Source organism: Cibotium barometz, chromosome 31 (assembly GCF_041138505.1).
Source record: "Cibotium barometz isolate CiBa-2024 chromosome 31, ASM4113850v1, whole genome shotgun sequence".
Classification (NCBI taxonomy): domain Eukaryota; kingdom Viridiplantae; phylum Streptophyta; class Polypodiopsida; order Cyatheales; family Cibotiaceae; genus Cibotium; species Cibotium barometz.
Window position 1 is genome coordinate 10481883 of NC_141076.1, and position 23291 is coordinate 10505173.

Sequence of the window (23291 nt, forward strand, 5' to 3'; positions counted from 1 at the left end):
CTTACAGTCACATGTCTCTGACACTCTGTCTATCAGTCTATATGCCTATCTTTTGTGGATTAGTTACCCACATGTCTTTGGCATTTTGTCTATGTCCCCATCTATCATCTAGTTGTCAGACTCTCTAATGTCTATCTGACAGTCTCTTTGTCAGTGAGACCTCATCTACTGGCTGATTGTCTATGTCTAAGTCTATGATCCATTTCTGTCCCTACCCTTGTGGACCCATATGAGGATATCACTTGAGGAGGGGTGTCTTAGGATCTTGTCTTATGTTTCTGTCTTTCAGTCTTAGTCATTTTATCTTGGCTTGTCTGTCTGTCTAGTCATCAGTCATCAGTCTCTTCATCTTGCCTTATTATCTATCTTTGTCATCTGTCATCTTGTCAGTCATGTCCTCCTAGTATCACTTAAGGAGGGTGTTGGAACTAAGTGCTCACTAGGAGTACTTTTACTAAATGCTCACTAGGAGTACTTTTAGTCTTGGTCATCTCAGTGTATGCCATGTGGCACTCAGGGATTTATCCCATATGCACTCATGCTCAGCTCTTGTACTTTCCCCCTATATATTCAAGGGGTCACATCAATGGAAGTATCTCAGCGTGTTTTTGTCTTCTCTGATTTCAGTTTTCAGCTTTAGTCTAATTTCTGCTCGCCATGTTTCTAACACTCAAATGAGTCAATGACAAAAAAGTGCTGAAGACTAGAGGCTAGAGGCTAGAGCTAAGTAGTAAGGCCCATGAATCATGATCCATGAATGATCATCCACGTGAAGTGCTCGCCTCATGGACCGTCATGGTCATGGGTAGCTTGTGCCAAAGAAGCATCAAGCTCATCCTCAGTCTCATCCTCACTGGCATGCTGCTCCTGCACCTCATCCTCTTGTTGCTCTTCTTGTTGACTCATCTCCCACTCGGTGAAGGAATCTGCCTTCTTGGTCACGCTCTTGCAAAGCATTCGCAAGTTCGCGCTGACGAAGACAAGGTCATTGGCACGCTCTACCCCGAGTCGGTTCCTCTTCCTAGAGGCAATGTGGCTGTAGGTACTCCAAAGTTGCTATAAGCAAGAGGAGCTGACGGCCTGGCTAAGTATGCGGATGGCAAGCTGCTGCAGCTCCCACCATAGAGCAGCACCAACTTTGGAGCGGTCAACCTGTGCGTCATGACAGCCATAGGAGCCATGAAATGACCTGTACATCGAAAGCTGGTCCCTGATCTTGCGCCTAACCGATGCATAAGGCACAAGACGATCCAAGATGATCCTCCATCCAGCGCTCACCTCTCGGTCGCTCTCCTGCTTGTTGCCTTGGAATTTTGGGTCCACCACATAAGCTGCTGCATGCAATGGAGAGTAGTAGGAATTCCACCTTCCTAGACACAAGGCATGGATCTCCTCGTATCTGTCTTCGTCAGGCACAAAGTCTTTCAACTTCTCTATCGTGCGATCCATGGCCTCGTAGACCTTGCCTATGCATGGTTGCATAACGTCTACAATCCTCAACAGGTGGACTATGGGCCTCACCATAGCATCTGTGGTCTTCACACGCTCCCACCAAGAGGCGTCATCCGCCCGTAGCCTACACTCTTGGCCAGTGTTTGTATGGGACTCTTGCATGGCGACAAACTCGTCGCTAAGGAAAAGCCCCCTCAAAGCATATACAAAGGACACCGTGACATGTCCATACATACCTTGGAGAATAGCTCCCGCCGCCCTATTGGAAGGCTCCCCATCCGCAACAAAGCCCACTACATGCTCGGGGCCAACGATCTCCATGCTGGTAGCCCACTCCGCCGCAAGCACATCCGCGCTCTTCCCAGTGCCGGATGCATCATGAGATGAGATGAAGTACATCTCTCTGTGGGAATATGCAACCATGCCGTGAATACTCCTCTTGCGGGTGTCACTCCATCCATCCACAATGAGGGAGACTCCGTTCCTCTCCTATTGTCGCTTTGTGTTGTCGGCCGCCTGCTCTACAATGCGCTTCTCCTTCTTGAGCAATGTAGTGCGCAAGCTCTCGGATGAGGGGGGCGTATAGGTTGAGCCATACTCCCCAATCTTCTTAACCATGACCTTGAAGTATTCCGACCTATTCAAGAAAGTAATTTACTAATGAGAAGGGGACCAGGATGATGAAAACATGAATGATGAATTGGCAATGATCGATTGCACTTACCTAGCCGCTTGAAAGGCAATGTGAATTCGGAATCGGCCCGAACTGAGTTCGGTGCATGAGATCCGTAGTTTTCTTGGATTATGCTCTTACTACCGCAAATTCATTCGGCACTTTGCATGGATTGCTTCTCCTTTGCATGATTTGACAAAGAAGAAGGCCGTGTTCAAACGGACTAATGTAGAGAGGGATGCATTCCTCAAATTGAAAGATGCGACTACTCATGGTCCAGTGTTGATCATTCCGGATTTGCAAAAGCCTTTTAGTGTGGAATGTGATGCATCTGGAAATTGCATAGGAGCTGTCCTTAATCAAGAGGGACATGCCATGGCTTATGAGAGCCGTAGATTACATGATGTGGAGCTATCTCTTGGCATTTATAAGGAAGAGCTCTTGGCTGCAATTCATGCACTTACTATATGGAAACATTACCTTCTTGGGGCTGATTTCACTGTGAAGACAGATCACCAAAGTTTGAGGTATTTTCTTACCCAAACTAAGTTGTCAGAGAAGCATATGAGGATGGCCAATTTTCTCTCTATGTTTCATTTTCAGATCTTGCACACCCCGAGAAAGAAGAATGCAGTGGCCGATGCATTGTCACGAGTTGGTTGCAAAAGGATATGCACAGACACATGGTTTGGATTATGATGAGACATTTAGTCCAGTGGCTAAGATGGCTACAGTTACGTCTGTGATATCTATGGCTGCTTCTCGACCAGTCAAAAAAAAACAGTCGGCCAGCTGCTTCAGGGGCGTTGGCCAACACCTCTGGAAAGTCGTGGACCTGAAGCAAAACAATCAACCAGCACCAGCATGTATAAATGCAGTTGGCCACGTCAGAGGTCCTCTTTCCACCATAGGGCTGCCACCCAAGCCACAGAAAAATAGGAAAAAATGAGAAAAAAAATACGGGGAGTGAGGAAAAATGAGAACAACACCTACAAGGGCGGGCACACCCACAACAAAGGCCCTAGTGTCTACAGAAAGACAGGAGATGACTTCTAACATGTACACCCTAAGTATTCCACACGTGTATGCAGATTGAAGAAAGCATTGTATGGTTTAAAGCAGGCACCAAGAGCTTGGAGTGACAAAATAAGCAAGTATCTTATGAGCATTGGTTTTCATGTGGGAAACTCAGATTCTTCACTTTATGTGAAGAAGATACAGAATGGATTGGTTGTGATAATCATTTATGTGGATGACTTGATTGTGACAAGAGATCATGGGAAAGACATTGAGGATGTGAAGACATCCTTAAGCACACAGTTTGATATGAAGGATTTGGGTGAAGCTATCTCGGTTGCCTCTCATGGGGACTTGTCTACCATGCGTGATTTGTATCATACGGATGCTAATTTTGCCACTATTTGGGCTGATTTGATGGCTGGTCATGCACATGCCTCATATGTGATCAAAGAGGGTTATCTCATGAAAGATAATTGCCTATGTGTGGTGTCTGACATGAGGCAAAAGGTTTTGGATGAGTGCTATGCTCCTCCATATGCTGGTCATAGAGGCATAATGCCTACTACGCACATGATTGAGCGGTATTTCTTTTGGCCAGGTATGCGGAAGGACACAGAGGCACATGTACGTGCATGTATCACCTGTCAAAAGGTGAAATTTGATAGGCAAAAGGCACCAGGTTTGCTTCAGCCATTGCCTATTCCCACGCAGCCATGGGAAAGTATTACAATGGATTTTATTATGGACTTGCCACGCACCCAACAGGGTACTGATGCGATTTGGACAATTGTGGACAGGTTTAGTAAGCAAGCTCATTTCTTGCCGATCAAAAAGACCATCAAAGCTGAGCATATGGTTAAAATATATCTTGCACAAGTGTTCAAGCATCATGGAATGCCGAAGTCCATTGTGGGGGACAAAGATCCCAAGACTACAAGTCTCTTTTGGCGAGCCTTATTTGATAATATGGGCACCAAATTGGACTTCTCATCAGCTTATCACCCTCAAACGGATGGACAAAGTGAGGCTGCAAATTCAGCCATGTTGGATCTCTTGAAATGTTATGTGGCGGATCAGAAGTCTTCTTGGAAGAAGTACTTACCGCTTGTGGAATTTGCATACAACAACACGGTGCATGCATCTACAGGATGGACAAAGTGAGGCTGCAAATTCAGCCATGTTGGATCTCTTGAAATGTTATGTGGCGGATCAGAAGTCTTCTTGGAAGAAGTACTTACCGCTTGTGGAATTTGCATACAACAACACGGTGCATGCATCTACAGGAAAGGCCCTGTTTGAGATTGTTTATGGTAAGGTGGTTTTGCCACCCATCCTTCGCACAAAGGATGAGATATTTGCAGCTGATGAGTATGTAAGAGACTTGGATATTGCTTTTACTCAGGTGCGGACAGCCATTGCAAGGTCACAAGACAAGCATAAAAAGAATGCCGACAAGCATAGAAGGCAATTGGATGTTAAAGAGAATGATTGGGTATTGCTGAAATTTGAGAAAGCAAGACTTGCAAAGAGGCCTGGCACAGAGGGTGCATATCCTAAGCTTGCAACCAGGTACTATGGGCCTTTTCGAGTGATCGAGAAGATCAATGAAGTGGCTTTCAGATTGGTATTACCTGGTCCTTGGCACATACACACTGCTTTTCATGTGTCTCCTTCGCAAGTATGTAGGGCCGGAGCCCAGTGAAACGGTCATTGAGGATCCACCAGAAGTGGATGAGCTTGAGGAGATCTTGCAACCAGAGCAGATTGTGTATCACAAGGAACGCAAGCTCTGCAGGCAAAGTTGTGAGGCGTTACCTTGTGAAGTTTAAGAACTATCTTCCCATTGATGCTAAATGGGTAGATGAAGAGTTATTCAGAGATTGCTCGCATGTGCTTCAGACATATTTGGATGCTTTTCAATTGCAGACAACTGTTTAGAAGCCGGGGGGATGTCACCATTTGGCCAGCCAATTGGTCCATCCGTGCTTCAGACATATTTGGATGCTTTTCAATTGCGGACAACTGTTTAGAAGCCGGGGGGATGTCACCATTTGGCCACCCAATTGGTCCATCCGTGCTCTCTCATCATGTATGTACATTGGACTGGTGTCCATGGCAGTTGTATATGCCGGGGATTGATGCCACTCATATGATACTGTAGACTTGGCTTTCCATTGGGACTTGTACCTCTGTGTACATGCCCGGAAATGCTTGGTGGATTGGTGTTCCATTGGGTCTGGTACCTCATGTACTTGACTAGAGCACGTCTATTTTGGTATAGTCTCATGAACGGGGATTATCCATACCAATGCTGCATTGCATAGCATCTTTATGTGCTTGCTTGCAATTGAAATTGCATACTGTTTTCATGCTTGCTTAACCAATGTGTAGTTCCAGGCAAGGGGACGCTCGCCCGTGAACCGTGCGTGTGAAACTGTCTGCTGGCATGGTTATGTGGCATGTGATAAGTGGTAAGTATTGGTCATAAACCTAGCCTTGGGACTTAGCACTAATTTAAGTGAGTGTGTACACACTTCATTAAGTTTTGGGCGACCAAAACTCACTTATAAATTATGACCAACCCGATGTTCACACACACTGATGTCCCGAGGTGGACATAACCCAATGTCCACCGCCCAGACCTTATCCCCTTTGTGTCCACTCTAGCTTGCTCCACAAAGCACTTGCTGTCACCATTTGGCCACCCAAATGGTTCACTCTTGCTTTCACACTATGTACATATTGGATTGGTGTCCATGGCTTATGGAATATGCCTATGCAGGTGATTGACACGTGTCATGCTGTATAGTTGGATATGATATTCCGCTGGGACTTGATGTTATCATGCCCGGAATATCTGGAGGACTTGGCTTTCCGCTGGGACTTGTGCCTTTGTGTACATGCCCGGAAACGCCTGGAGGACTTGGCTTTCCGCTGGGACTTGTGCCTTTGTGTACATGCCCGGAAACGCCTGGAGGATTGGCTTTCCACTGGGTCTGGTATTGCATATACTTGCCTGGAAACGCCTGGTCTTATATGGTTTCATGAACGGAAATTGCTCATGCCAATGCTGCATTGCATAGCATCTTTATGTGCTTGCCTGCAAATGAAATTGCATGCTGTTTTCATGCTTGCATGACCTATGTGTAGTTCCGGGTAAGGGGACGCCCGCCCGTGAACCGTGCGTGTGAAACTGTCTGCCGACATGGTTGTGTGGCATGTGAACAGGTGGTAAGTATTTCCCGATCTAGGCTCAAATAGCCCTTAGGACTTAGCCAATATTTATAAGTGAGTGCGTTCCCATTTCATTAAAGTTTGGGCGCCCAAAAGTCACTTATAAATTATGACCTCTTCCAAGTTCACACTCACTGAAGTCCCGAGACGGACAAGACTCAATGTCCAGGACCTGATCCTCCCCTTTTACTCATAAATGGGCATCTCCCCATGTCCCTTCACCTGATTGGACCCCAATTCACTTACTTATTAAGAGGAATTCGTGTTTTCTCTTCATGAGGATTTTTGGAGGCTGAAAACTCTGTTTTTCCACCATTTCTCTCCATTTCCAAGCTCTCCATAGCCATACCCAACTTGCTAGGGTGTTTTCCAAGCTTCCAAGAGTGTTTCCAAGTGCTAATCACTCTCCTACTCACTCCCAATGACTGAAATTCAGCAAAACAGCTCTCATTTTTGCTGTAATTTCTGGTCTTTTTGCTGAAAACCCTAATTTCAGCCTTCCTTTCTCAAGTTGAACCATAGGGGAAGCTTTCCCAAGGTTCCCTTCATCCTCTTGAAGACTTTTGTCGCGAAGGATTGCGGCAAATCGAAGATATCAACACTTCTAAAGCTTCCAACGCGAAGGCTTCCGCTTGCAACAACTTCTATGAAGACTGGTAAGCTAATTGGACAATGTGTTGTCATTACTTACTCAGTAGAAGGGCAGGACTCCTTGTTTAGCCGCCCTGTGTAGTATTTCTCTTGTCCTATGTGCTCTTGAAGATGTTGCTACCTTGCTTGGTAGAACATAGAGCCAATGGTAGAGAATATGGGCACTGAAGTCGGGCCGGGCATCAAGGCAGCTCCTTGGTGATCTACATCGACATACCATTGTTTTCTAAATGCTGAATTTCATATGCATTGGCATGGAGGATTTGGCAATGGATGCCCGTGAAGCTATGTATTGAATTTCTCCAATAGTAATACAATTTACTCAAGGGAGGGGTCGGCCCTTCCGGCTCATTGTGTGTCTCTTGTCAAATTCAGCAATTTTACTTCTTGTATTTGAGCAAGTGTCCTTCAAATCTTAGTGTATTTAAGTGTATTGATTAGCATTGTGTTCAACCAAGTTACACTTGCCTACCACCTACACTGGACAACTCACCACCTCACTCCTCCTCCTCTCTCTCTAGAGATTTAAGCAAGTGTCCTTCAAATCTTAGTGTATTGTGTATTTAAGTGTATTGATTAGCATTGTGTTCAACCAAGTTCCATTGGTATCAGAGCATACGGTTCTCTTTCACTTCTATCGTGAGAGACGATCACCGTGAACACTAGCTATCTCTACACTTAGAACATTATGGACAGCCATACAATGAATGTTGGAGATGCTAATACAAGAGGCAGGGACAATGAAATGCATGCCTCCAATGCTTTACAGGATGAGCAGACTCATGTGGTGCACAATAGGGAACATGAATATGTGGGACAGCCGTCCCGTGGCAAAGAGAAGATGCAAGAAGAAGAGTCCATAGTTTTGAGGGCTGAACTTACTCGTATGCAGGCTCTTCTCCAAGCACAACAAGAAGAATTGAATCTCTATCGCCGCGAGGATCCATTGGTACATGACCGTTTGAAGACCAAGAAAGCTGAATCTTATATGGATCATGCAATGGCAATGATTGCTCAAGAGTTGCACATGCAACCAAGGGATGCAGCACGTGCATACTTGGCTCGTACCGAGGATGCCTATGCAGAAAAGGCAACCATCCCACATGTCTTGGAATCCCCACAAGTGCCCGAACAAGAAGTTATGTCTAAGAGGATGAATCTCCATGCTATGGGAGAGGAACAATCAGTGACTTCACGCCAAGCAGGAATATCTCATGTAGCCCGTGAAGGATACAATGTTTATGGCAGTGGTCAAAATGTATGTCAAATGCCATTGCCGGCTGAAAATGTACATGCACAACACATGCAACATGGGCTGCAATTTTCTGTTGGTGCAGGATTCCGCGTATCTCTCATGCCACTCATGCCTTCGAGTGTGCTCGTGAGGGAGAAGCTATGGCTGAAAATGTATCAATGCATGTTGAGGGGCCAGCCATGCCTCATGCTTATAGGGCACATGTATCTATGCCTTATGCATCACGTTACAGGAGCTGTCCCAATGGACAAACATGGGGGAAAACATGTTGAGGTGCACACACATGCATCAAAGTCTCGTGACTTCAAAGCCGGAGACAAATCTGTGAAGTTTGACACATATCATGGAGAATATGATGCATCAAAGGCACTTGCTTTTATTGCCCAGTTTGATATTGCTTTCAGTGATGAGGATTTCACTCAGAAATCCATGATCCGGCATGTAAGCATGTTCATGAAAGGCACTGCTGCCCATTGGTGGCTCACGGAGAAGCTCTCACCGAATCCTGTTAGATCATGGAAAGAGTTCAAGGAGAGGTTTTATGCTCAATTCTTGCCTCCCAATGCATTGAATGAGATAACAATGAAGTGGGATTGGGTAAAGCAAAATGAGGGGGAATCGGTAAATGCATATGTACAAAAGTTTTGGAAAGTGCTTTTGGAGGTGTCTCCATTTATGCATGTCACCGAGGCGGAAAGGAAGAGAAGGTTTCAATCGGGATTGCAACCCGTGTACAAAGCGGGATTACAAATGTATCCTGGTCATACCTTACACCAATTAATCGCAGCCGCCACCGCCACCGAGCAATTGGAACTCAAAATGAGTCGATCCAATAAGACTAAACCCTCATTTCAAGGCAAAGAGAGGGCTGTCCAAAACTTGCAAAATGATGGACAGCCACCTAAAAGGGACCAAAATCAAGCCAAATTAGGTCCAAAAGCTGAAAATAAGTTTGCTAACAAGCGCCCTTATAAGCCGGCAAACTTTGGTCTTAGTGCTGAGAAGAAGGAGCAATATATGCGTGAAGGCAAATGCTTTACTTGTGGCAGCACTGAGCACATGGCAAGAGCATGCCCAAATAAGAAGAACAAAGCTGAAAATGCTAATGTACCGAAGCCTAATGTGCATATGGTTCCGGATGTGCAAGGCAACACTTCACATGATAGCAAAGATAGGGTTGTATGTAAAGCTTGGGGACAGCTCAAAGATCAACCCGCTTTGTTCATGTTTAATGATTGTGCATCGGAGAATTTCATATCCACTCAGATGGCAGCTGCTTTGGGTATTGAAGTGGAGGACATGGGTCCTCAAATTGAAGCAAGGGCTGCCTTTGTTGGTAGAGAAGTGCAGGTCATGCCTATTTTTTGGCAAGTTGCGCATACACATTCAAGGCTATGTGGATCATGAGGATTTTCTTGTGGCGCCTTTGAATGGCTGTGATGTATTGCTTGGAAAGCCTTGGCATACACGTATTGATCCGTGCAAGGCTTACAAGACTAACAGGATCACCTTCATACATAAAGGCCGAGAACATGTAATTGATGCTGGTGAAGAGGGTGATACCATTCCCCTTGTATCTCATGTACAAATTAAGAAAGTAATGAAAAAGAGTATTTTTGCGTACTTGATTTTTGTACGAGATCCTATTGAGAAAACTAATGTACATGTAAACACTCTTTGTAATGATAGGCTGAAATTTTTGCAAGAGCACAATGATTGCTTTGCTGATGAGTTACCACCTGTACGACCGGAAGATCATCGCATTGATCTTGTGCCGGGTAGCTCACCACCTAATAGGCCAGCCTATCGTGTAAGTGCATCCCAAAAAGAGGAGATCATAAAGCAAGTGAATGAGCTTCTTGAGAAGGGTTTGGTTCAGCCAAGCTCTTCCCCATATTAATCACCCGTCCTCTAGGTTCAAAAGAAGGATGGATCCTTTCGTATGTGTGTGGATTATAGAGCTTTGAATAAGCTTACCATCAAGAATCGGTTTCCGATTCCACGCATAGACGACATCCTTGACAAGTTGGATGGATCGGCATGCTTTAGCCGATCCATCCTTGACAAGTTGGATGGATCGGCATGCTTTAGCCGAATTGATCTCAAGAGTGGATATCATCAAGTGCGTGTAGTCCCTCAGGATGTACACAAAACTGCTTTCAGGACAGCATTTGGGCTTTATGAGTATCTTGTTATGCCTTTTGGTCTTACAAATGCCCCGGCTACATTCAATAGAATGATGGATCGCATATTCCGTGGGTACAGGAAATTTACAGGTGTCTTCTTTGATGACATTCTAGTCTTCTCGAAGACCGAAGAAGAGCATAAAGCTCATTTGGCTATTGTTTTTGAAGAGCTCCATAAGCATAAACTCTTCATAAATGCAAAGAAGAGTGAGTTCTTCTTGTCAGAGATACATTATCTTGGGCATATTGTGTCCAAAGATGGAGTGCGGATGGATCCTGCAAAGATTGATGCAATTTGGAATTGGCCCGAATTGAGTTCGGTGCATGAGATCCGCAGTTTTCTTGGATTATGCTCTTACTACGGCAGGTTCATTTGGCACTTTGCATGGATTGCTTCTCCTTTGCATGATTTGACAAAGAAGAAGGCCGTGTTCAAATGGACTAATGTAGAGAGAGATGCATTCCTCAAATTGAAAGATGCAACTACTCATGGTCCAGTGTTGATCGTTCCAGATTTGCAAAAGCCTTTTTGTGTGGAATGTGATGCATCTGGAAATTGCATAGGAGCTGTCCTTAATCAAGAGGGACATGCCATGGCTTATGAGAGTCGTAGATTGCATGATGTGGAGCTATCTCTTGGCATTTATGAGAAAGAGCTCTTGGCTGTAATTCATGCACTTACTATATGGAAACATTACCTTCTTGGGGCTGATTTCACTGTGAAGACAGATCACCAGAGTTTGAGATATTTTCTTACTCAAACTAAATTGTCAGAGAAGCATATGAGGATGGCCAATTTCCTCTCTATGTTTCATTTTCAGATCTTGCACACCCCGGGAAAGAAGAATGTAGTGGCCGATGCATTGTCACCAAAGCCGTATGTAGCAGCTATCTCGGTTGCCTCTCATGGGGACTTGTCTACCATGCGTGATTTGTATCATACGGATGCTGATTTTGCCACTATTTGGGCTGATTTGATGGCTGGTCATGCACATGCCTCATATGTGATCAAAGAGGGTTATCTCATGAAAGATAATTGCCTATGTGTGGTGTCTGACATGAGGCAAAAGGTTTTGGATGAGTGTCATGCTCCTCCATATGCTGGTCATAGAGGCATAATGCCTACTACGCACATGATTGAGCGGTATTTCTCTTGGCCAGGTATGCGGAAGGACATAGAGGCACATGTACGTGCATGTATCACCTGTCAAAAGGTGAAATTTGATAGGCAAAAGGCACCAGGTTTGCTTCAGCCATTGCCTATTCCCACGCAGCCATGGGAAAGTATTACAATGGATTTCATTATGGACTTGCCATGTACCCAACAGGGTAATGATGCAATTTGGACAATTGTGGACAGGTTTAGCAAGCAAGCTCATTTCTTGCCGGTCAAAAAGACCATCAAAGCTGAGCATATGGTTAAAATATATCTTGCACAAGTGTTCAAACATCATGGAATGCCGAAGTCCATTGTGGGGGATAGAGATCCCAGGACTACAAGTCTCTTTTGGCGGGCCTTATTTGATAATATGGGCACCAAATTGGACTTCTCATCAGCTTATCACCCTCAAACGGATGGACAAAGTGAGGCTGCAAATTCAGCCGTGTTGGATCTCTTGAAATGTTATGTGGCGGATCAGAAGTCTTCTTGGGAGAAGTACTTACCGCTTGTGGAATTTGCATACAACAACACGGTGCATGCATCTACGGGAAAGGCCCCGTTTGAGATTGTTTATGGTAAGGTGGTTTTGCCACCCATCCTTCGCACAAAGGATGAGATATTTGCAGCTGATGAGTATGTAAGAGACTTGGATATTGCTTTTGCTCAGGTGCGGACAGCCATTGCAAGGTCACAAGACAAGCATAAAAAGGCTGCCGACAAGCATAGAAGGCAATTGGATGTTAAAGAGAATGATTGGGTATTGCTGAAATTTGAGAAAGCAAGACTTGCAAAGAGGCCTGGCAAAGAGGGTGCATATCCTAAGCTTGCAACTAGGTACTATGGACCTTTTCGAGTGATCGAGAAGATCAATGAAGTGGCTTTCAGATTGGCATTACCTAGTCATTGGCACATACACAATGCTTTTCATGTGAGTCTCCTTCGCAAGTATGTAGGGCCGGAGCCCAGTGAAATGGTCATTGAGAATCCACCAGAAGTGGATGAGCTTGAGGAGATCTTGCAGCCAGAGCAGATTGTGTATCACAAGGAACGCAAGCTTGCTGCAGGCAAAGTTGTGAGGCGTTACCTTGTGAAGTTTAAGAACTATCTTCCCATTGATGCTAAATGGGTAGATGAAGAGTTCTTCAAAGATTGCCCGCATGTGCTTCAGACATATTTGGATGCATTTCAGTTGCGGACAACTGTTTAGAAGCGGGGGGGAATGTCACCATTTGGCCACCCAAATGGTTCACTCTTGCTTTCACACTATGTACATATTGGATTGGTGTCCATGGCTTATGGAATATGCCTATGCAGGTGATTGACACGTGTCATGCTGTATAGTTGGATATGATATTCCGCTGGGACTTGATGTTATCATGCCCGGAAACGCCTGGAGGACTTGGCTTTCCGCTGGGACTTGTGCCTTTGTGTACATGCCCGGAAACGCCTGGAGGACTTGGCTTTCCGCTGGGAGTTGTGCCTTTGTGTACATGCCCGGAAACGCCTGGAGGATTGGCTTTCCACTGGGTCTGGTATTGCATATACTTGCCTGGAAACGCCTGGTCTTATATGGTTTCATGAACGGAAATTGCTCATGCCAATGCTGCATTGCATAGCATCTTTATGTGCTTGCCTGCAAATGAAATTGCATGCTGTTTTCATGCTTGCATGACCTATGTGTAGTTCCGGGTAAGGGGACGCCCGCCCGTGAACCGTGCGTGTGAAACTGTCTGCTGACATGGTTGTGTGGCATGTGAAGAGGTGGTAAGTATTTCCCGATCTAGGCTCAAATAGCCCTTAGGACTTAGCCAATATTTATAAGTGAGTGCGTTCCCATTTCATTAAAGTTTGGGCGCCCAAAAGTCACTTATAAATTATGACCTCTTCCAAGTTCACACTCACTGAAGTCCCGAGGCGGACAAGACTCAATGTCCAGGACCTGATCCTCCCCTTTTACTCATAAATGGGCATCTCCCCATGTCCCTTCACCTGATTGGACCCCAATTCACTTACTTATTAAGAGAAATTCGTGTTTTCTCTTCATGAGGATTTTTGGAGGCTGAAAACTCTGTTTTTCCACCATTTCTCTCCATTTCCAAGCTCTCCATAGCCATACCCAACTTGCTAGGGTGTTTTCCAAGCTTCCAAGAGTGTTTCCAAGTGCTAATCACTCTCCTACTCACTCCCAATGACTGAAATTCAGCAAAACAGCTCTCATTTTTGCTGTAATTTCTGGTCTTTTTGCTGAAAACCCTAATTTCAGCCTTCCTTTCTCAAGTTGAACCATAGGGGAAGCTTTCCCAAGGTTCCCTTCATCCTCTTGAAGACTTTTGTCGCGAAGGATTGCGGCAAATCGAAGATATCAACACTTCTAAAGCTTCCAACGCGAAGGCTTCCGCTTGCAACAACTTCTATGAAGACTGGTAAGCTAATTGGACAATGTGTTGTCATTACTTACTCAGTAGAAGGGCAGGACTCCTTGTTTAGCCGCCTTGTGTAGTATTTCTCTTGTCCTATGTGCTCTTGAAGATGTTGCTACCTTGCTTGGTAGAACATAGAGCCAATGGTAGAGAATATGGGCACTGAAGTCGGGCCGGGCATCAAGGCAGCTCCTTGGTGATCTACATCGACATACCATTGTTTTCTAAATGCTGAATTTCATATGCATTGGCATGGAGGATTTGGCAATGGATGCCCGTGAAGCTATGTATTGAATTTCTCCAATAGTAATACAATTTACTCAAGGGAGGGGTCGGCCCTTCCGGCTCATTGTGTGTCTCTTGTCAAATTCAGCAATTTTACTTCTTGTATTTGAGCAAGTGTCCTTCAAATCTTAGTGTATTTAAGTGTATTGATTAGCATTGTGTTCAACCAAGTTACACTTGCCTACCACCTACACTGGACAACTCACCACCTCACTCCTCCTCCTCTCTCTCTAGAGATTGGCGCCTCCTTCATGAAGGCTGTTGGGCTGCATTTTCTGCACTTTCTCCTTCCCAACTCCATTTCCAAGCTTGCTAAGGTGTTTTTCAAGCTTCCAAGAGTGTTTCCGGATGCTAATCACTCTCCTACACACTCCCAATGACTGAAATTCAGCAAAATAGCTCTCTTTATTGCTGTAATTTTTGGTCTTTTTGCTGAAAACCCGAATTTCAGCCCTCCTTTCTCAAAGTGAACCATAGAGGAAGCTTTCCCAAGGTTCCCTTCATCCTCTTGAAGACTTTTGTCACGAAGAAATGCGACAAATCGAAGATCTCAACACTCCAAGGACTTCCATCGCAAAGACTTCCGCTGTCATCAACTCTACTTGCAATTGGTAAGCTTTAATGCGTAAATATGGAAGCAAGTAGCAGGAGGGAGGAACCGGATTACAAGATCACATACCCTGTGTAGTGTTCTCTTGTCCTACATGCTCTCTTGCAGATTGTTGCTACCATGTGTTGGTGGAACAATAGAGAGCAGATGGTAGGGAACATGGGCACTTCAGAGGGTAGTGTGGATTGCAAGTCTACATCGACAACCACTTGTTTGCAATACTGTATTCATATGCATTGGTATGGAAATTTGGTCAGAAATGCCCATGACACTATGTTCTTGATTCTCCCAAGATCAATATACTTTATTTGAGGGAGGGGTCGGCCGTTCCGGCTCATTGTGTGTCTCTTGTCAATTCAGCAATTTACTTCTTGTATTTGAGCAAGTGTCCATCACATAGTCACAGGGGATGGAAGGGACGACTGCTTGGAACGGAGGGACGCCGAAACGGGACGGACAGGCGACGGGAATGGTAGGGGACGGACGGACGTCCCCTAAGAGGCGTTTCTCACAAGGGACGGTGAGACGGGGACGGCTCAGGAACGGGGACGCCGGTGGGGGACAGTTCTGTGAGAGGACGGCAGGGAGCCGTTTTTTGCAGCCGTTGCCCCACCGTTTATAGCCGTTGCAGTCGCGTTTCCAACCGTTTCCAGCCGCCGCTTGCTTGGGCCTTGGCCCTTGAGCCTGTGAGGCTTGGCCCTCTCTCTCTCTCTCTCTTGCCCTTGAGGCTTGCCTATCTATATAAGAACAAGCCTCTACAAGGCTACAAGCACACACAACTCTCAAGCTTTCAAGCTTCTTCTAGCTTCCAACTTCCAAGTTCCAAGCCTCTCACACAAGGCCCGCGGGCCACCGCCCTACTATCTAGACTCTCTCTCTCTCTCTCTCTCTCTCCACATGATATTGTATCCCCTCACTATATTCCACTCACCTCCATAGCGTACCCTCCCCTCACTATATTCCAGTTCCAGTTTCATTTTCTAGGTGCCAGTAGTATCATCTTTATTTTTCATTTTCTGGGTTTTTTTATCCAGACATTGTATCAGATCCACCATGATGTAACTTTTGGTCTCATAGGTCATTATGGCCTTTTGAAGACGTTAATATAACATTTCATTTCATTTCATTTCTCTCTCACCTCCCCCTCAAGCCTCTTGACTCTTGAGTCTTCCAACTTCCAAGTCTCTAGGCTCTAGGCCTCTCTCTCTCTCTCTCTCCCTCTCTCTCTCTCTCTGTCATTCCTCAAGGCTCAAGAGTCAAGTCATCTTCAACCATGGCATCCTCCTCACGTGCCGGGGCTTCCCATAGAAGGACAACGGGATGGACATGGTGGGAGGAGGTTAACTACACCCCATCCGCTCATGGAGGCGCGGTTCTCGGCCATGGGTATGTAAGCTTTGCCCGTACCGGTGAACGGGTGGCGCCGACAAAGTGTGAGCCCACCTCTTGCATGAGAGTGGGCATGAGGTGAGGTTTTGCACGAATGTCACACCCGAGAAGAGACGGGAACTTCTTGACAAGCTTAGCGTCTACGAGGCGGTCGAAGCGACAAGAAGGACACCACGAGTGGCGGTGGATCCTGCGACGATGGGGAGAGGAACTCAAGCCTCTACAATGGAGTCATGTGGTGGATCGGGATCATGCACACCATCACCTTCACCATCAAGTCGGAACGTTACTCCATCCACGACGCCGGCACCCTCCATCTCCACGGCCTCTCAACCATTACGTGGCCCACGACGACAATCTACACTTGGGAAGAATTGGAACCCCAAGTTGAAGGAGGAGGTGGATATGGCGGTGGTCCGCTTCTTCTTCCACAACGCATCAATCTTTGCAAGATCCATCCGCACTCCATCTTTGGACACAATATGCCCAAGATAATGTATCTGTGACAAGAAGAACTCACTCTTCTTTGCATTTATGAAGAGTTTATGCTTACGGAGTTCTTCAAAAACAATGGTCAAATGAGCTCTATGGTCTTCTTCGGTCTTCGAGAAGACTAGGATGTCATCAAAGAAGACACCTGTAAATTTCCTGTACCCACAGAATATGCGATCCATCATTCTATTGAATGTATCCGGGGCATTTGTAAGACCAAAAGGCATAACAAGATACTCATAAAGCCCAAATGCTTTCCTGAAAGTAGTTTTGTGTACATCTTGAGGCACTATACGCACTGGATAATATCCACTCTTGAGATCAATTCGGCTAAAGCATGCCGATCCATCCAACTTGTCAAGGATGTTGTCTATGCGTGGAATCGAAAACCGATTCTTGATGGTAAGCTTATTCAAAGCTCTATAATCCACACACATACGAAAGGATCCATCCTTCTTTTGAACCAAGAGGACGGGTAAACAATATGGGGAAGAGCTTGGCTGAACCAAACCCTTCTCAAGAAGCTCATTCACCTACTTCATGATCTCCTCTTTTTGGGATGCACTTACACGATAGGCTGGCCTATTAGGTGGTGAGCTACTCGGCACAAGATCAATGCAATGATCTTTTGGTCGTACGGGTGGCAACTCATTTGGTAACTCATCAGCAAAACAATCATTGTGCTCTTGCAAAAATTTCAGCCTATCATTACTAAGAGTGTTTACATGTACATTATTGTCCTCAATATGATCTCGTACAAAAATCAAGTACGCAAAAACACTCTTTTTCATTACTTTCTTAATTTGTACATGAGATACAAGGGGAATGGTATCACCCTCTTCACCAGCATCAATTACATGCTCTCGGTCTTTATGCATGAAGGTGATCTTGTTGGTCTTGTAAGCCTTTCACAGATCAATACGTGTATGCCAAGGCTTTCCAAGCAATACATCACAGCCATTCAAAGGCGCCACAAGAAAATCCTCATGATCCACATAGCCTTGAATGTGTATGCGCAACTTGCCAAAAATAGGCATGATCTGCACTTCTCTACCAACAAAGGCAGTCCGTGCTTCAATTTGAGGACCCATGTCCTCCACTTCAATACCCAAAGCAGTTGTCATCTGTGTGGATATGAAATTTTCAGATGCACAATCATCAAACATGAATAAAGCGGGCTGATCCTTGAGCTGTCCCCAAGCTTTACATACAACCTTGTCTTTGCTATCATGTGAAGTGTTGCCCTGCACATCCGGAACCATATGCACATTAGGCTTTGATGCATTTGCATTATCACGCTTCTTCTTGTTTGGGCATGTCTTTGCAATATGCTCGGTGCTACCACAAGTAAAGCATTTCCCCTCGCTCATATATTGCTTTTTCGTCTCCGGAGTGAGACCATAGTCTCTTAGTTTGTAGGGACGCTTCTTGGTAGTATTATTTTCAGCCTTTGGACCATTTTTATCTTGGTTTTGGTCCTTTTAGGTGGCTGTCCATCATTTTGCAGGTTTTGGACAGCACTCTCTTTGCCTTGAAATGAGGGTTTAGCCTTATTGGATCGACTCAATTTGAGTTCCAATTGCTCGGTGGTGGTGGCGGGCTGCGATTAATTGGTGTAAGGTATGACCCAGATACATTTGCAGTCCCGCTTTGTACACAGGTTGCAACCTCGATAGAAACCTTCTCTTCCTTTCCGCCTCGGTGACATGCATAAATGGAGACACCTCCAAAAGCACTTACAAAACTTTTGTACATATGCATTTACCGATTCCCCCTCATTTTGCTTCACCACTTCATTGTTATCTCATTCAATGCATTGGGAGGCAAGAATTGAGCATAGAACCTGTCCTTGAACTCTTCCCATGATCTAACAGGATTCGGTGAGAGCTTCTCTGTGAGCCATCAATGGGCAGCAGTGCCTTTCATGAACATGCTTACATGCCGGATCATGGATTTCTGAGTGAAATTCTCATCACTGAAAGCAATATCAAACTGGGCAATAAAAGCAAGTGCCTTTGATGCATCATATTCCCCATGATGTGTGTCAAACTTCACAGATTTGTTTCCGGCTTTGAAGTCACGAGACTTTGATGCATGTGCGTGCATTTTAACATGTTTTCTCCCATGTTTGTCCATTGGAATAGCCCCTGTGACTGGCATCATTTTAAGACCAAAAGGTGATGCATAAGGCATAGATACATGTGCCTTGTAAGCATGAGGCATGGCTGGCCCCTCAACATGCATTGATACATTTTTAGCCATAGCTTCTCCCTCACGAGCACACTCGAAGGCATGAGTGGCATGAGAGATACATGGAATACCTGCACCAACAGAAAATTGCAGCCCATGTTGCATGTGTTGTGCATGCACATTTTCAGCCGGCAATGGCATTTGACATACATTTTGACCACTGCCATAGACATTGTATCCTTCACGGGCTACATAAGGTATTCCTGCATGGGGTGAAGTCACTGATTGTTCCTCTCCCATAGCATGGAGATTCATTCTCTTAGACATAAGTCCTTGTTCGGGCACCTGTGGAAGACATGTGGGATGGTTGCCTTTTCTGCATAGGCATCCTCGGTACGAGCCAAGTATGCACGTGCTGCATCCCTCGGTTGCATGTGCAACTCTTGAGCAATCATTGCCATTGCATGATCCATATAAGATTCAGCTTTCTTGGCCTTCAAACGGTCATGTACCAATGGATCCTCGCGGCGGTAGAGATTCAATTCTTCTTCTTGTGCATGGAGAAGAGCGTGCATACGAGTAAGTTCAGCCCTCAAGACCATAGACTCTTCTTCCTGCATCTTCTCTTGGCCACGGGACGGCTGTCCCACATATTCATGTTCCCTATTGTGCACCACATGAGTTTGCTCATCTTGTACAGCATTGGAGGCATGCATTTCATTGTCCCTGCCTCTTGTATTAGCATCTCCAACATTCATTGTATGGCTGTCCATAATGTTCTAAGTGTAGAGATAGCTAGTGTTCACGGTGATCGTCTCTCACGATAGAAGTGAAAAAGAACCGTATGCTCTGATACCAATGTAACTTGGTTGAACACAATGCTAATCAATACTTTTAAATACATTAAGATTTGATGGACACTTGCTCAAATACAAAAAGTAAATTACTGAATTGACAAGAGACACACAATGAGCCGGAACGGCCTACCTCTCCCTCAAATAAAAAGTATATTGATCTTGGGAGAATCAAGTACATAGTGTCATGGGCATTTTTACAGTATTGCAAACAAGTGGTTGTGGATGTAGACTTGCAATACACACTACCCTCTCAAGTGCCCATGTTCCCTACCATCTACTCTCTATTGTTCCACCAACACATGGTAGCAACAATCTGCAAGAGAGCACGTAGGACAAGAGAACACTACACAGGGTATGTGATCTTGTAATCCGGTTCCTCCCTCGTGCTACTTGCTTCCATATTTAAGCATAAAAGCTTACCAATTGCAAGTAGAGTCGATGACAGCGGAAGTCTTTGCGATGGAAGTTCTTGGAGTGTTGAGATCTTCGATTTGTCGCATTTCTTCGTGACAAATGTCTTCAAGAGGATGAAGGGAACCTTGGGAAAGCTTCCCCTATGGTTCAACTTGAGAGAGGAGGGCTGAAATTAGGGTTTTCAGCAAAAAGACCAGAAATTACAGCAATAAAGAGAGCTGTTTTACTGAATTTCAGTCATTGGGAGTGTGTAGGAGAGTGATTAGCATCTGGAAACACTCTTGGAAGCTTGAAAAACACCTTAGCCAGCTTGGAAATGGAGTTGGGAAGGAGAAAGTGCAGAAAATGCAGCCCAACAGCCCTCTTGAAGGAGGCGCCAATCTCTAGAGAGAGGGGAGGAGTGAGGTGGTGAGTTGTCCAGTGTAGGTGGCAGGTCCCCTTCACACTTGGGGCTGTTCACACATGGGTTTCCTAACTGATGCCATTCACACTGTCCATCTTGTCCCTGTGCCCACCTGCATCTTGTCCAGAAGAAAACACAGGGTCGTAACATGTATGATGCCTTGTGGGGGTTTGTGCTTCTTCACCACCTCCACTTAATCTTTCTTAGTGGTCTGCAGTTCTTCCCACAGCTTATCATTCGCAGCTTTCAACTGCTCCAAGTCAGTCCTTAAACCCTCCTGAATATTCTGTTCCCCTTCCTCCACTGTATGGTCCTTTACCGTAGCCTTTAGGGCTTCCATTTCTGCCCAGAGTTCCCCTATTATTGGGGCAGCCTTTTGTTTGTTGCAGCTGGGTCTCTTTCAGTATCTGAATCACCTCTTCCTGGTGGTTCACTTGTGCTGTCAGTTCTTCAATCTTGTTGTTCTTTCCCCTGTATCTCCTTGCGGAGGCCTTCCAACTGTTTTTCATGTTGGTTCAGAACCCTGTCCAGCACCTTCTTTTGTTCGCCCAGTAATTTCTTGGTGTTGTTCTTCATTGTCTTGATGTATGCCTCCAGCTCTTGTAGGTTCATTGTGCTATTTCCCCCTAGTTGCTGCCTTGGGGGCCTGAGCAAGGGGGGTGGGAGCACAAGGCGCGGTGTACGGGCACACGCAGTGTGGTAGGGCACAGTGTCGCGCAACGCGGTAGGGCACGCATAGCGCAGCAAGGGCGCAGCGCGAACAGAGGAGAGGGGGGGGGGCTGCGCAACTTCAGGCCATGAGAGAGAGAAGAAGAAGAAGAAGAAGAAGAAGAACGTTGTAGGAACAATCCCAAGAGACCAAATATGATCTATCCGACGGGAGTGAGATTCGAACACAAGACGTGTTGAATAACAACTCCATGAGCTAACCAATCTACCACACTTGGGTGATAGAAAGGTTAGCCCATTTTGTTTATTCCTAATGTGTGTGTGTGAGAGAGAGAGAGAGAGAGAGAGAGAGAGAGAGAGAGAGAGTCACGTGTGCTTTAGAGGGGGTGAGAGTTTGCACGTTAGATACCAGTCCAAAAATAAAAGTAAATCAAAATGTCACACATTAGATTTTAAAGACACCATAAAAAATGGGGGCCTTTTGGTGTACTCATAGTGTATATTCAAAGCTCGAGCAACATTTTTTTTGGATGCAATGCTACCAATGATAATCACATGTTATTTATGCTGTATAGTAAAAGCTATGATACTTGTCAACCATACATTCTCAGGTAAGACATGGGCATTGGACTGAAAGCACACTAACACATTTGTTTTTCTGCTGCTTTCAGTATCAAACTGTACCCGGTCACCTTGTGGGCCTGTTGCAAATTATTGTGACTCCTACTCTAGATATCGCCGTCCGCCAAGTTGCAAGCATACATTTTAAAAACCTGATTGCCAGGCATTGGAAACCGAGCGAAGTAGGTATGTAATTTTTCTAAGCGCAGTTGAACAAGCATAGTCCAAAGCAGCGGAGAAGTCAATTTGATACGGTTTGTTCTTGCAGTTGAGCAGATTTCTGAGGCCGACAAAATAGCTGTCCGGGAAAACATTTTGGAAGCTCTTGTTCATGCTCCCCCAATAATTAGGTAATGCATACATGCAATCAGTATCCTTTTGTGTTATGCTTGGTCTAAAGTTTGAAAGTATGGTTGTTTTTCTTTTCATGTCTCCTCGTGTGTAGAGTTTTATTAAACGTCTGCAAGCGTTGAAGCGCGAGGCATGTCAATTTTTCATGTATTTCATTATGGTAGAGATATAATTTGATGTAAATGAATTGCTTCAACAGAGCCTTGCACTTGTAAACTGTGAATGGTGTGAGCACTCAACTGTGGCAGCCTAGACATCATCCTTTCTTAGCCTGATTGCACGATTGTTACATGCAGAAGCTTTGGGAGTCTTCTTTCAGCCCTAAACACATCCTGGAACATGCTGATGCAAAAACGCAAACAGAAGAGAGAGAGGAGAGAGAGAGATAGTTGAGTATTCAGTATATCATATAGTACAAAAAGGTACATCAGATTTGCAGCCCTCGGCTGCCTTCAATGAAAAGGTGAAAATACCTAATCTATGCCTAGTTCTATGACCCAGCCAAGCAAGGCTGAATGAGTCGCAACAATGAGCCTTGGTGCCTTTTATAGGCTTGGGAGAGAACCCATGGACTGGCTGACTGCTGGTCGGCCAGGTCCAGGACGAATAATCCGACATTTAGCTACAGCCGACAGGTCATCGAGGTCATCAAGCGCTGGCCGACAGCTCACCATGTCCTCCACCAGTTAACTCCTTTGCCAAATGAGCCACCTAAGCTCCACAATCTTGGTTCTGATCTGTCTTTCTCTTGTTGCCCTTTAGGAATAGCCTCTGAGTTCAGCCATTGCATGTCTTGCACATGACATCCCTCCTTTGCTAAACTTGATGACGAGATTCCAATATGTAATCTTGGATGACTCTCATCATCCCATTCTCCATTCCCGGAGTCCCTATGTCATCCTTCCTTCTCTGGGAACCTTTCACTAAACACTCAGCCCGGTCTCCAAATCCACTCTA

The 23291-nt window shown here is 45.2% G+C and overlaps 1 protein-coding gene across 1 annotated transcript in view; it reads left to right on the top strand.

Annotated features, from left to right (window-relative positions):
* The window catches only part of LOC147620506 (importin beta-like SAD2), a 161355-nt gene that overhangs the window by 9267 nt on the left and 128797 nt on the right, over positions 1-23291 (top strand). The window contains exons 2-3 of the mRNA XM_086824734.1: positions 22034-22169; positions 22252-22333. Coding sequence (XP_086680860.1) covers positions 22034-22169; positions 22252-22333 — 218 coding nt within the window. The remainder of the gene's footprint in view (positions 1-22033; positions 22170-22251; positions 22334-23291) is intronic.